Genomic DNA, 13305 nt, shown 5'->3' on the forward strand with positions numbered 1-13305 from the left:
AAATTTGATATATGAAAATTACAAAATTAGCAGTGTTAATAATCTGCAGATTATCTGTAATCGACTGGTTTCTTTATTAAATACATGATGGTTTATGTCACTTGCGATGTCTGGAGGGTGGTATTGTGACAGACTGATGGATAACTTATTAACACCAGGAACATATACCCTTCTCTTTACCTGGATCAGGTTGAAACCGCTGGGAAAACAGCTTTTGGAGAAGTTTGTTATCATTAAGTGCAATTTTACCACCAAAAATGTTGTGTAGGATACTTGTGCCCTGTGGATAAAGGGAATACATCACAACCATCGAATAAGTGAATTTAAAATAAGAAATTATAATTAAATAAAGGGATAGTTAAAGAGTGAAGAGATACACATTTCAGAGATGAAGTATGAAAATGAGTGAGGATTCGTCTATTTTTCAAATGTTATCATTTGTTCTGTGTAGCTCTTTATGTTCACGGTAAGAATTTAATCGTTATTTGTCAGATAAATGTTTTATAAATATAGTATTTAGAATGTTTAGTTTTGGATTTCTCTTGAAACTGTGATACTTAATTCATGATTGTATCACAAAAGGTCCTAATAAGACTAAAACAAAGTAATTTATCTATATTACATCAACAGTAAACCAATGTTAATCTGGTTGTATATATTATAATTCCTCTGTTCAACATGCACAAACCAAAATGTTGAAGATGTCCAACATGGTTTACAGATAATGCAATGATTTTATTTTGATTTTTGGTGTTTAAATGCCACTTTTAAGCACCATTTTGGGGATATTTTCTGGCGGCCAGCTTTTAATTGTGGAGGAAGTCTGAGTGCCCAGAGAAAATCACGACCTTTGATAGGAAAACTGACAATCCTAGTCGGTTAATATTGAAGTCAAGTGCACCCACAGGAGCAGGGTTCAATTTTTCCACCTCAGTGTTGACTGGCTCAATTATGCAATGATAATAACCAACAAAAACAAGTATTTCTTAAAATGATAATGAATGTTAGGTTTGAAAATAAAATTTTTGTGTTCATGTATAATTTAGTAAAAAACAAAAACAACTTTCATGTTTAATTAAGAAATACATTATAGTGAAGAACAGTCCAGTCTCCCTTTCTTGCCGAGAAATGTTTTCACAAAATAAGTAAATGATTCAATGAGCACTCAACATATCATTGAGCATATTTGTATTTCAGATTCCAAAATCTATATAAGTTTGATGCATCTTTAAATTTATTTCACCATTTAGATTTAATTAAATAAGTTAACATTCAATGGAGAACATATGAATTGGACAGCCTTGTAAAATGGCACAGAAATCCCAAAGCACATACATTTTACTTTTCCCTATTCATTCAATTATCATTCAAACATGTCAGGTTTTTTGTTTGCCTTGCTCCGATTAGCAAACTTGTTTGGGTCATACCCAGGCTTAACCTAAATCTTGATTCTTTCATGCCTAATTTATATGATTTTTATAGAATTTATTATGCCACATCTGTGATCTTTGGTATATACTTTCAATCTTTTTCTTGAATAAGGATGAAATATTTGCCACTGGATGTTAAGCATTATTTTTGAAATTCACATTTCCATTCAGAGTTATATTGCTTAATAAATTTTGTCTTTCTTTCAGAAAACAGAAGCAGAAAGCAGAGACTATTTCTGGTCCAACTTTGGCCGAACAATATATCGTGATAGCAGACTACAAGAAAGCAGATAAATGGGACTTAAATCTAAAGGCTGGAATGGTGTTAGAAGTTATAGAGAAAAGTGACAGTGGTGAGTTGTATAAGACAAATATATCACAAGTCAAGGGGGAAGGTTAAATGAATTGGAAAATGGAATTTTAAAAGAGATGTTATTATGTCTAGTGATAAAATAAGTAGTTTGAAGCTTCTGATTTGACTAAATTAGTAGATCAAGTAGATAGGTTTTAAACTCCATGTATTGATTTGTATGGATGGAGGGGGTTAAAATTATCTTAGCCTGATTTTAGTATCTTGTCAGATTTTTTTCTTTTAGAAATTTGTACTTCAGGGGTAATTAACAATTTCCCTAAAATAGATTTGATTTATTTAGTTTTTTTAAAATTTTGACAAAATATTTACTTTGACCTGTTGACAAAATATTAATAAATCAAGAAATTTGAACCACACCATTTACAGGAATAGTTTCATTGGATATACATGTATAGCAATGACAAACAGTTTTGGTCATTAGAAGCTTGATTTTTCTTTCGTTAAAGCTTTTAATTAAAACTTTGTTTGTTTAAAGTTGATATTTAAAGAGTTAACTCCCTTAGGTGTTCTGGACCCTATTAGATATAATAAATTTATGGGGATTTAATTTAAGCTTGCTTTTGATGACTAAATTGTTTCACCAAGTAGGTATATTTTATACTCCTTATGTTGCGGCAGGAGTTATTTTAAGACATTTACTGTAGATTTTCCTATATATTCAGTGGATATGAAACAGGAACACTTACAGATATGCATAAACTTTTTACAATTTATATCCTTTTAAAGAGAAATGTATATATAATAGTATACATACTATGTCACACCATATGTTTACAAGATAAAGATACTAAACAATTTTTATCTATTTTTGTCAAGTACAATACTTGATACTGTCAAATTTATTTGTCATCATGTATGACCTAAAACATGAGGAACAATTATCATGAGATGTAAAATTTTAGATTCTTAAAATACAAACCATTGTTAATTTCCTTGCTTCCTTATTTTGATTTCGCTGTATATGGCTGACTGGGTTAGTAGTGGGATTATGGAATACGAATCAGATGGCAAGTAAATATTTGATATTAAGGAAATATTTAGTTTATCTTTCAAAAACATTTGGGCAAAATACTGCATTAATCAAATTTAGATGTCTTTTAGATACTTTTTAAATGCTTTCTTTGTGTATATAGGAGTTTACAATCCCATGTTTTTATATTTGCCTGATCAGAGTATTAGTATATTACATTGCATAATAATTCAAAACAAATTATGGAATTGTTATTGGTGAATATTCTACCTAGCAAATCATCAAGTTGTCAAAAATTGTGATTGCATAAGATATTCTACCAGGGGCATTTTATTAAGGCCTTAATAATAACATGTGTTTCATCTTCCCATACCAAACTTAATTTTTAATGGCTACCTTCAAGATATTTTTTTTCTTTTTTGAACAAACACCATTGAAATATTTTGTTCATCATGATTTAGTTTGCCATTAAAGAATATTTGTGACAGATGACCAGATGACCATTGACACAATCTTGTTGATGACTAGCCACTAATGTGACAAATCATATGATGATTACATGTCATGAGCCACACATAGCATCAGTGAATAATTACAGGCATGTTTTATAATTACAAACAATGATAGTAAGGTGTACATGTCTGTCTGGCACTGGGTTCCTCTGACCTTGACCTCATTTGCATGGATCATTGATAATGTTTATTTTAAGCAATATTTAAAGTAAAGCTTCATATAACAGACTTTCAACATAAGTTCAGTTATAATACGTAAAGTGGGAAAGTAATTTCAGTGGTGTATTATGATAAATAATATAAAATGTTATGTCTCAGATTTGTGTGTGAAGTATATTTAAGATGGCAATTACTTATGTCGTTGGCACAAAAAAGATTTGATGTTAAAAACTCATATTTCATCAATGGCCAGTGAAAAATAAAACATAGAAATAGAAATATATAATATCAGAGAAGTGACAGATTTGATTTGTTTACAGGTTGGTGGTTTGTTAATGTTGATGACAAACAAGGATGGGTACCAAGTTCTTATGTGGAAAGGAAAGATGGACTCAAGGAAAATACAGCAATTAGGACTAATTTAGGAGAAGGTACAGATATACAGATTAGGCTGAAATGCTGAACCATTAATAAGTTTCTGAATTTAATTTAAAAAGACATCTTTTCAATGATTGAAAAAAGGAAATACAAATGTAATTTCAGCCATGTAGATATGAGGAAAAATAAAGAACTGAAGAAGGCCAATGGCTGAAACGTCTCAAAAAATTGGTTTATTGATACAATTATATAAAGTATGTTCCCTATTGGAATTTTGAAAACAAGGATTAAAAAAACAGACAATTTTTAAAAACAGTTGGTGTTTCAACTTGGATTTATCTACTGCCTAATTATTATACACATAAAATGTTTTTTCGGAAATAAGTTTAAATGTACACATATTGGTGAAAGTAAATATCTTTCGATGAAAAAAAAAGAAAGAAAAGAAATTGTTGCTTTACACATGTCTAAGAAATTTTAGGTGATTGACATTAAAGAGAACATTTCTATGGCCCTGACTACTTAGGACGGGGTCAAACAGTGTTACCCTTATCCCTCATTCTATCATTCTACCATTCTGCTGATACGCAATGAACAGTTCTAATAGACTTTATTACATAAATAAATGAATTGAGCTGAATATAAGCGTGTCTACAATGATGAGTTACAGATCAAGTTTACCTTTGAATTAGCTCCACTGTTTTTTGCAAAAATTACAGGCTTTGACTTTTCACTCCTAAAAAAGGCTTCAAGTTGTTGGGTTTTTTTTGTTGTGAGTAGCGCCATTAGTGTCCTTGTGTTTTGATTCTAATAATAGTTTACAAACAACTTCTATTTGTTATGTTTATGGTAAATTTCAATATTCCAGATGAACGTTACATAAGTACAGAAAACTACACTCCACAAAACTGTGATGAGATAGCCCTAGAGAAAGGAGCTGTTGTAGAGGTTCTGGAGAAAAATTTGGATGGATGGTGGTTTGTCAGGTAGGAGAGATCAGTTATTTCTTTTTAAAGCTGAAGTTTTTGTATTAACTTTTGATTGAAATATTGATTTTAACATAAAATCATTAAAAAAAATGTTTTGCTGTTTGAAAATTTTATTGTGATATCTTTTGTTTCAAAGGTATTGATTTAGATAAACATGATAATGTAAACTGAATTCCAATGGTATATAGTTAATTAGAGAAGTGAATAATTGATCTTACACCAAATAGCAGTGAAAACTTGACCCTTAAATTTATTTTTTTGAATATACATTCCAGTTTTTTACCAAATTGTTTAAGATATTTTGGAATTTGCTTCTTAGTATTTAAAAGTGAAGCCAGTGTCTAACTAAGATAAATTAAACCCCTTTGTAACCACGAAGCCAATGTTTTTAAGTGCAGCAGACAATGTGTTAGACAGATACCATAACATAATGGTGTAATTTTTTATAGCACATGTTATAAATATGTCAACAATGTGTCAGTTTGATGATCATTGTTTGTGTGGTTAAACATTAAGTCATGTTCCCGAAAGGAAAAAAACAAACAAACGCTCTTACATACTTTTAAATATGTGCATTGCCTAAGGGCAATTGAAATTTAACCTTTTTTTAAAGTTATGACATAATATGTGTTTTAAGTTTAATATAATCATAAAAGTGAGTTTTTTAATTAGAAAAAAAAAACTACTATTAAAAAGAAATATACCTTATGTTCTTATTGTTTCTGACCTGTTTCATAGTAATTAGTTTAATGGGAGTATGTACCATGCCCATCAATGCTTGTTTTACAACATTCTTTAGATATAGACACCAAAGCCAAAGTTGATAAATGTTTGTTTAGTTAAGCCCACATTTCACAAAATGGATAACCTCAACTTAGATTTGTACTTGCAAAATTTCTTATTAACCAAATTAGAAAGGGAATATATAAGAAAAATTCAATATTTAATTTAACAAAGTGACAATGGGATGTTTTTCATCATCAAATCATCATTCCATATAAAATTTTGCGCTGTTCCTTTGTTAATGAAACTGCTGGTGCACACTGATTATTCAATTTGTCTGTTCATTAAGCTGTCTATATAGTATGCCTGAATTTTCTTGTAAAGCCAGTGTTAATTTCAATTTTAATGTGTAGTATCTAATGAAATTGGCTACTTCCCATTTTATTTATTTTTAGTGCCCTGGCTGTGGTTTCCCCTTGTCCATCTGAACATACGTTCCGAAATTGGTTTCTGTTCTCTGACTTTAGTTTGCCTTGACTAATATTTTAGGAAAATTATTCTTAATATGTCAATTGCATAGTGTAAATTCAGAAACCATTCATGCATTTATTATTTCTTTGAAAAATGGACTAAAATGTGAGATTAATTATTATGAATTTAGGAAAATCTGAAACAGAAGTCACTTTTACGGTTTTCAAGTTATGTCCCTTTATATATGGAAAAATTGCTGAATTAGCCGTTTCATCACTCAAACTTTACTTTGTCTCCGTCAAATGTTATGAAATTTTTAGACAAGGCTTATTAATACCAAACACGGAGCAAGTTGGAATAATGGTGACTTAACTTTCACCCTTCTTGAGTTTCCCCATTAATGTTTGTAATTGAACATACCCCTGGACAATATCTAATGATAACATACAGAAATAAATGCATTTGAAAAAATACATCAATTGGTAAAAATTAGTACATTGACTCTGGCTTATTTACACACGTTGGTATTGGCGTGCCATGAACTCATCCTTTTTTTTTTTTTTAAAGATATTTTGGTTTGCCTTTATCAAAACATGCACTTAAATTTATCTAAAATTGGTTTCTGGAATAAATTTTTAAGGCAAAGTCTTCAAGTGATATTTTAAAGTGTAACTGCACTTGTTCACTTGAAGTCAATGTTCTTTTTTATACGACTGAATACTTTTGGTTTTCGCACTATAACTTTAGTTTAAGTAAATAGAAATGTATGAAATTTAAACACAAGGTTTATGACCATAAAAGGAAGGTTGGGATTGATTTTGGAAGTTTTGGTCCCAACAGTTTAGGAATTAGAGGCCAAAAAAGGCCCAAATATGCATTTTCTTGATTTCGCACTATAACTTTAGTTTAAGTAAATAGAAATCAATGATATTTTGACACAAAGTTTATGACCACAAAAGGAAGGTTGGGATTGATAACTGTTTAGGAAGTAGGGGCCAAAAAAGGGCCAAAATAAGCATTTTTCTTGGTTTTTGCACAATAACTTTAGTCCTTTATAGTCATTTTTTACCAATTTTTCGTAATTTTTTGTTATCTTTTACAAAAATCTTCTCCTCTGAAACTGCAGGACCAAATTTAAACAAATTTAGCCATAATCATTATTAGGGTATCTAGTTTAAAAAATGTGTGTGGTGACCAAGCCAACCAACCAAGATGGCCACCATGGCTAAAAATAGCACATAGGGATAACATGTACATTTTGGCTTATAACTCTGAAACCAAAGCATTTAGAGCAAATCTTACAGGGGTAAATTTCTATCTGCCCTGAAATTTTCCGATGAATTGGACAACTGGTTGTTGGGTTGCTGCCACCTAATTGGTAATTTTTAATTAAATATTGCTGTTTTTGGTTATTGTCTTGAATACTATTATAGATAGAGATAAACTGTAAACAGCATTAATGTTCAGCAAAGTAAGATCTACAAATAAGTCAACATGACCAAAATGATCAGTTGACCCCTTAAGGAGTTATTGCCCTTTATAGTCAACTTTTAACAATTTTGTAAGTTTTTACAAGATATTTTCCTCTGTAACTAAAGGGCCAAGTTCATTACAGATAGAGAAAATTGTAAGTAGCGAGAATGTTAAGTAAAGTAAGATCTTCAAACACATCACCATCACCAAAACACAATTTTGTCATGAATCCATGTGTTTCCTTTGTTTAATATGCACATAGACCAAGGTGAGTGACACAGGCTCTTAAGAGCCTCTAGTTATACATACATATTTAAGAGGAAAATAAGTGAATACACATCATATTTATTGTCTTACAGGTCCAATGGTAATGAAGGTATAGCTCCAAGTACTTACCTAATGAAAACAGAGAAAGCTCACATAGAACGTGTAGCCCGAGCTTCTGGAGTACAAATCATTGGTAGTATGAGTGATGTCAGTGATTTGCTTCAACATTCCGCTCATTCAGAATCTGTGACTGACAAACGAAGCAGTGTCCAACATATTCTTAAGAAACAGAGATCTTTAGAAAGAGGAGGATCATTACGACCTCCACCTAGACTTAACTCTGTGAATAAGGTTAGTTCTGGAAATATATTGGTAATCTCTGTTATGGCTTAAATCCATTTCTAAATTCAGGTTTAGGATATAGTGTAGTTTAGGATATAGTATTGTAAGATTCAAACTACCCCATATTGAGAACAAAGGTATCAGTTTCTTTAAAACTGAAAGGATATTGTTTTATGACCGCAAAATATTTTAAAGTTATATAATGTTAGGAAATTGTACTGCAAGGTTTTCCTTGCATTAAACAGAAGGTTCATGGGTTATTGCCCAAAATGTTTAGGAATTTTGGACCTAAAAGGGGCGAGGGTAATAAGATTTTCTTTTTTCAAACATTAACTTGATTATAAGTTTATAAAATTGTACCAAAAGGTTCCAATGTTCCATGCTTCACTTAACAGTTAAATTTTTCATATTTAAATGCCTGACAATATCCGCATTTTAAATTTGAACAAAGTGTATCTCAGACTATCAGTCTTCAGAAAGACAGTCAAATATGTTTGTAAATACTGGTATAATGTTATGCTTGAGTGTAAAAACAACAACTAAACTATAAAACTACTTCTTTTTAGGCATCAGACGAGGTGATGAGGGCACTGAAACAGACAGAAGATCACTATGTTACAATCACAGAGTTTGAGGACAATGTTGGAGATGGAATATCATTTTGCACAGGAGAAATTGTCCAGGTTTGTTGTAATATATATTAAGAAAAAAAAATCCTTGAAATTTGGAATTTGGCAGCAGTATTTTTTTCTTAAGATACGACATAATATAATATAATGTATTAGAGAAATATTAATCTAGCTACTGTGAATGGTGGCGAATCCAAAAATTTTCAATAGGAAATTTTCACTGACTGTATAAGAGAGGGCCTGCCCCAGTTATGCTTCATTGATTCCCTATATAATCAACCAAATTTTCCTACAAAAGGGGAGGAGTCCCTGGACCCTCTTTAAATCTGCCTCTGGTTATTTCATTAATAATAAGGGGAACTATTATTTTTTAATTTCATGGCTAATCTATAGGGAAACCCTGAATTTAAATGTTTTTTTTTATAACAACAGAGTTTAAGAGGTTCACAGAAATGTTAATGAAAGGAGACATGGGAGGTAAATGAAACAGCAAACCAACAAAAACATACAAAAATACTTTGACTACTAGATGTTGTCCAGTATCTTAGAAGTAGAAATTGAGCTTCTGTTACGAGAATACTTTTGTCCAGTTACTGAGACAAATGAAGGCAACAGTATTTTACAGCTCTTCAAAAGTCATAAATCAGTTGAGAGAAAACAAATCCTGGTTACAAACTAAAACTGAGGGAAACACATTAACTATGAAAGGATAACAACGGAAAAAACACAAACACTGATGTGAAACAAAAACTATGTAATTGAGGTCCTTCAAAGAGAATGTTTTTGAACTGTTACTGACACAACAAAGTAATTGAGGTCCTTCAAAGAGAATGCTTTTGAACTGTTACTGACACAACAAAGTAATTGAGGTCCTTCAAAGAGAATGCTTTTGAACTGTTACTGACACAACAAAGTGATTGAGGTCCTTCAAAGAGAATGCTTTTGAACTGTTACTGACACAACAAAGTAATTGAGGTCATTTCAAAGAGAAAACTACTGAAATTTGCCAGAACTAGATAAAATTGAAATAGCTTTACATCTTTCCTAGTACTGTGGATTCATTTATTTTCATGGGTACTAATTTTCATGGATTAAGGAAAACTTCCAATTTCGTGGTTTTGCCAAGCTCTGTGTACAATCCCTCAGAAAATATGTCATTCATTGAACATTTAAATTTGTGGTTCACCTGTACCCACAAAATCCACGAAAATTCATATCCAATGAATAATAATGAATACACAGTATATTGAAGTAAATTTATCTATTGTTCTATTTCAGGTCTTGCAGAAGTCGGACAGTGGCTGGTGGTTTGTCAAAATAGATGGTAAAGAAGGATGGGCACCTGCTTCTTACATAGGAAAGACACACATGAATGGTATTGAGGAGGTAATTATTATGATCTGTTTAAAGGTTATGTTTTAAAGTAATCCTTTAGATATGCTAAAAGTTAAATTATAAACTATAAGTTATGCTCAAAACCAGAATTTGACAAACTATAAGGTATGCTCTAGGCCAGAATTTGACAAACTATAAGTTATGCTCAAAACCAGAAATCGACAAACTAAAAGTTATGCTCAAAGCCAGAATTTGACAAACTATAAGTTATGCTCAAAGCCAGAATTTAACAAACTATAAGTTATGCTCAAAACCAGAATTTGACAAACTATAAGTTATGCTCAAAACCAGAATTTGACAAACTATAAGTTATGCTCTAAGCCAGAATTTGACAAACTATAAGTTATACTCAAATCCAGAATTTGACAAACTATAAGTTATGCTAAAAACCAGAATTTGACAAACTATAAGTTATACAATAAGCCAGAAATTGACAAACTATAAGTTATGCTCAAAGCCAGAATTTGACAAACTATAAGTTATGATCAAAACCAGAATTTGACAAACTATAAGGTATGCTCTAAGGCAGAATTTAACAAACTATAAGTAATGCTCAAAGCCAGAATTTGACAAACTATAAGTTATGCTGTAAACCAGAATTTGACAAACTATAAGTTATGCTCAAAACCAGAATTTGACAAACTATAAGTTATGCTCAAAACCAGAATTTGACAAACTATAAGTTATGTTCTAAACCAGAATTTGACAAGCTATAAGTTATGACCAAAGCCAGAATTTGAAAAACTATAAGTTATGCTCAAAACCAAAAATTGACAAACTATAAGTTATGCAATAAGCCAGAATTTGACAAGCTATAAGTTATGCTCAAAGCCAGAATTTGACAAACTATAAAGTATGCTCTAAGGCAGAATTTGACAAACTATAAGTTATGCTCAAAGCCAGAATTTGACAAACTATAAGTTATGCTCAAAGCCAAAATTTGACAAACTATAAAGTATGCTCTAAGCCAGAATTTGACAAACTATAAGTTATGCTCAAAGCCAGAATTTGACAAACTATAAGTTATGCTCAAAACCAGAATTTGACAAACTATAAGTTATGCTCAAAACCAGAATTTGACAAACTATAAGTTATGCAATAAGCCAGAAATTGACAAACTATAAGTTATGCTCAAAGCCAGAATTTGACAAACTATAAGTTATGATCAAAACCAGAATTTGACAAACTATAAGGTATGCTCTAAGGCAGAATTTGACAAACTATAAGTAATGCTCAAAGCCAGAATTTGACAAACTATAAGTTATGCTCTAAACCAGAATTTGACAAACTATAAGTTATGCTCAAAACCAGATTTTGACAAACTATAAGTTATGCTCAAAACCAGAATTTGACAAACTATAAGTTATGTTCTAAGCCAGAATTTGACAAACTATAAGTTATGACCAAAGCCAGAAATTGACAAACTATAAGTTATGCTCAAAACCAGAAATTGACAAACTATAAGTTATGCTCAAAGCCAGAATTTGACAAACTATAAGTTATGCTCAAAGCCAAAATTTGACAAACTATAAGTTATGCTCAAAACCAGAAATCGACAAACTAAAAGTTATGCTCAAAGCCAGAATTTGACAAACTATAAGTTATGCTCAAAGCCAGAATTTAACAAACTATAAGTTATGCTCAAAACCAGAATTTGACAAACTATAAGTTATGCTCAAAACCAGAATTTGACAAACTATAAGTTATGCTCTAAGCCAGAATTTGACAAACTATAAGTTATACTCAAATCCAGAATTTGACAAACTATAAGTTATGCTAAAAACCAGAATTTGACAAACTATAAGTTATACAATAAGCCAGAAATTGACAAACTATAAGTTATGCTCAAAGCCAGAATTTGACAAACTATAAGTTATGATCAAAACCAGAATTTGACAAACTATAAGGTATGCTCTAAGGCAGAATTTGACAAACTATAAGTAATGCTCAAAGCCAGAATTTGACAAACTATAAGTTATGCTGTAAACCAGAATTTGACAAACTATAAGTTATGCTCAAAACCAGAATTTGACAAACTATAAGTTATGCTCAAAACCAGAATTTGACAAACTATAAGTTATGTTCTAAACCAGAATTTGACAAGCTATAAGTTATGACCAAAGCCAGAATTTGAAAAACTATAAGTTATGCTCAAAACCAAAAATTGACAAACTATAAGTTATGCAATAAGCCAGAATTTGACAAGCTATAAGTTATGCTCAAAGCCAGAATTTGACAAACTATAAAGTATGCTCTAAGGCAGAATTTGACAAACTATAAGTTATGCTCAAAGCCAGAATTTGACAAACTATAAGTTATGCTCAAAGCCAAAATTTGACAAACTATAAAGTATGCTCTAAGCCAGAATTTGACAAACTATAAGTTATGCTCAAAGCCAGAATTTGACAAACTATAAGTTATGCTCAAAACCAGAATTTGACAAACTATAAGTTATGCTCAAAACCAGAATTTGACAAACTATAAGTTATGCAATAAGCCAGAAATTGACAAACTATAAGTTATGCTCAAAGCCAGAATTTGACAAACTATAAGTTATGATCAAAACCAGAATTTGACAAACTATAAGGTATGCTCTAAGGCAGAATTTGACAAACTATAAGTAATGCTCAAAGCCAGAATTTGACAAACTATAAGTTATGCTCTAAACCAGAATTTGACAAACTATAAGTTATGCTCAAAACCAGATTTTGACAAACTATAAGTTATGCTCAAAACCAGAATTTGACAAACTATAAGTTATGTTCTAAGCCAGAATTTGACAAACTATAAGTTATGACCAAAGCCAGAAATTGACAAACTATAAGTTATGCTCAAAACCAGAAATTGACAAACTATAAGTTATGCTCAAAGCCAGAATTTGACAAACTATAAGTTATGCTCAAAGCCAGAATTTGACAACCTATAAGGTATGCTCAAATCCAGAATTTGACAAACTATAAGTTATGTTCAAAGCCAGAATTTGTCAAAACTACAAGGTATGCTCTAAGCCAGAATCCAATTTACAGAAGGTGATCATTTTAGAAAATGTGAAATAAGGTTATGGACTATAAACAATTATTCAGTTAGTGTAGGTACAACTTGAAATTTAGAAAGTGTCATTGTACAAGCAACAGTGACAGAATCTGTCCAGTATCAAATGCATGCATGTAGAAATAGATCTGTTATGTTATAAC

The 13305-nt window shown here is 30.9% G+C and overlaps 1 protein-coding gene across 6 annotated transcripts in view; it reads left to right on the forward strand.

Annotated features, from left to right (window-relative positions):
- Positions 1-13305, forward strand: part of LOC143071782 (uncharacterized) — a 38973-nt gene that overhangs the window by 20423 nt on the left and 5245 nt on the right. For 4 of the 6 annotated variants that reach the window (XR_012976969.1, XM_076246354.1, XM_076246355.1 and 1 more), the window contains 6 exons: positions 1638-1783; positions 3765-3875; positions 4691-4808; positions 7838-8096; positions 8654-8770; positions 9995-10102. Coding sequence is in view for 5 of the 6 variants with exons in the window: in XM_076246354.1 (XP_076102469.1) it covers positions 1638-1783; positions 3765-3875; positions 4691-4808; positions 7838-8096; positions 8654-8770; positions 9995-10102 (859 nt within the window). In the remaining variant the exon portion in view is untranslated. Of the gene's footprint in view, positions 1-183; positions 467-1637; positions 1784-2749; positions 2811-3764; positions 3876-4690; positions 4809-7837; positions 8097-8653; positions 8771-9994; positions 10103-13305 lie in introns of those variants that run through there. The other 2 variants (XM_076246358.1, XM_076246359.1) reach the window with 2 other exon arrangements.

The sequence above is a fragment of the Mytilus galloprovincialis genome, chromosome 4 (assembly GCF_965363235.1).
Source record: "Mytilus galloprovincialis chromosome 4, xbMytGall1.hap1.1, whole genome shotgun sequence".
NCBI classification, from domain to species: domain Eukaryota; kingdom Metazoa; phylum Mollusca; class Bivalvia; order Mytilida; family Mytilidae; genus Mytilus; species Mytilus galloprovincialis.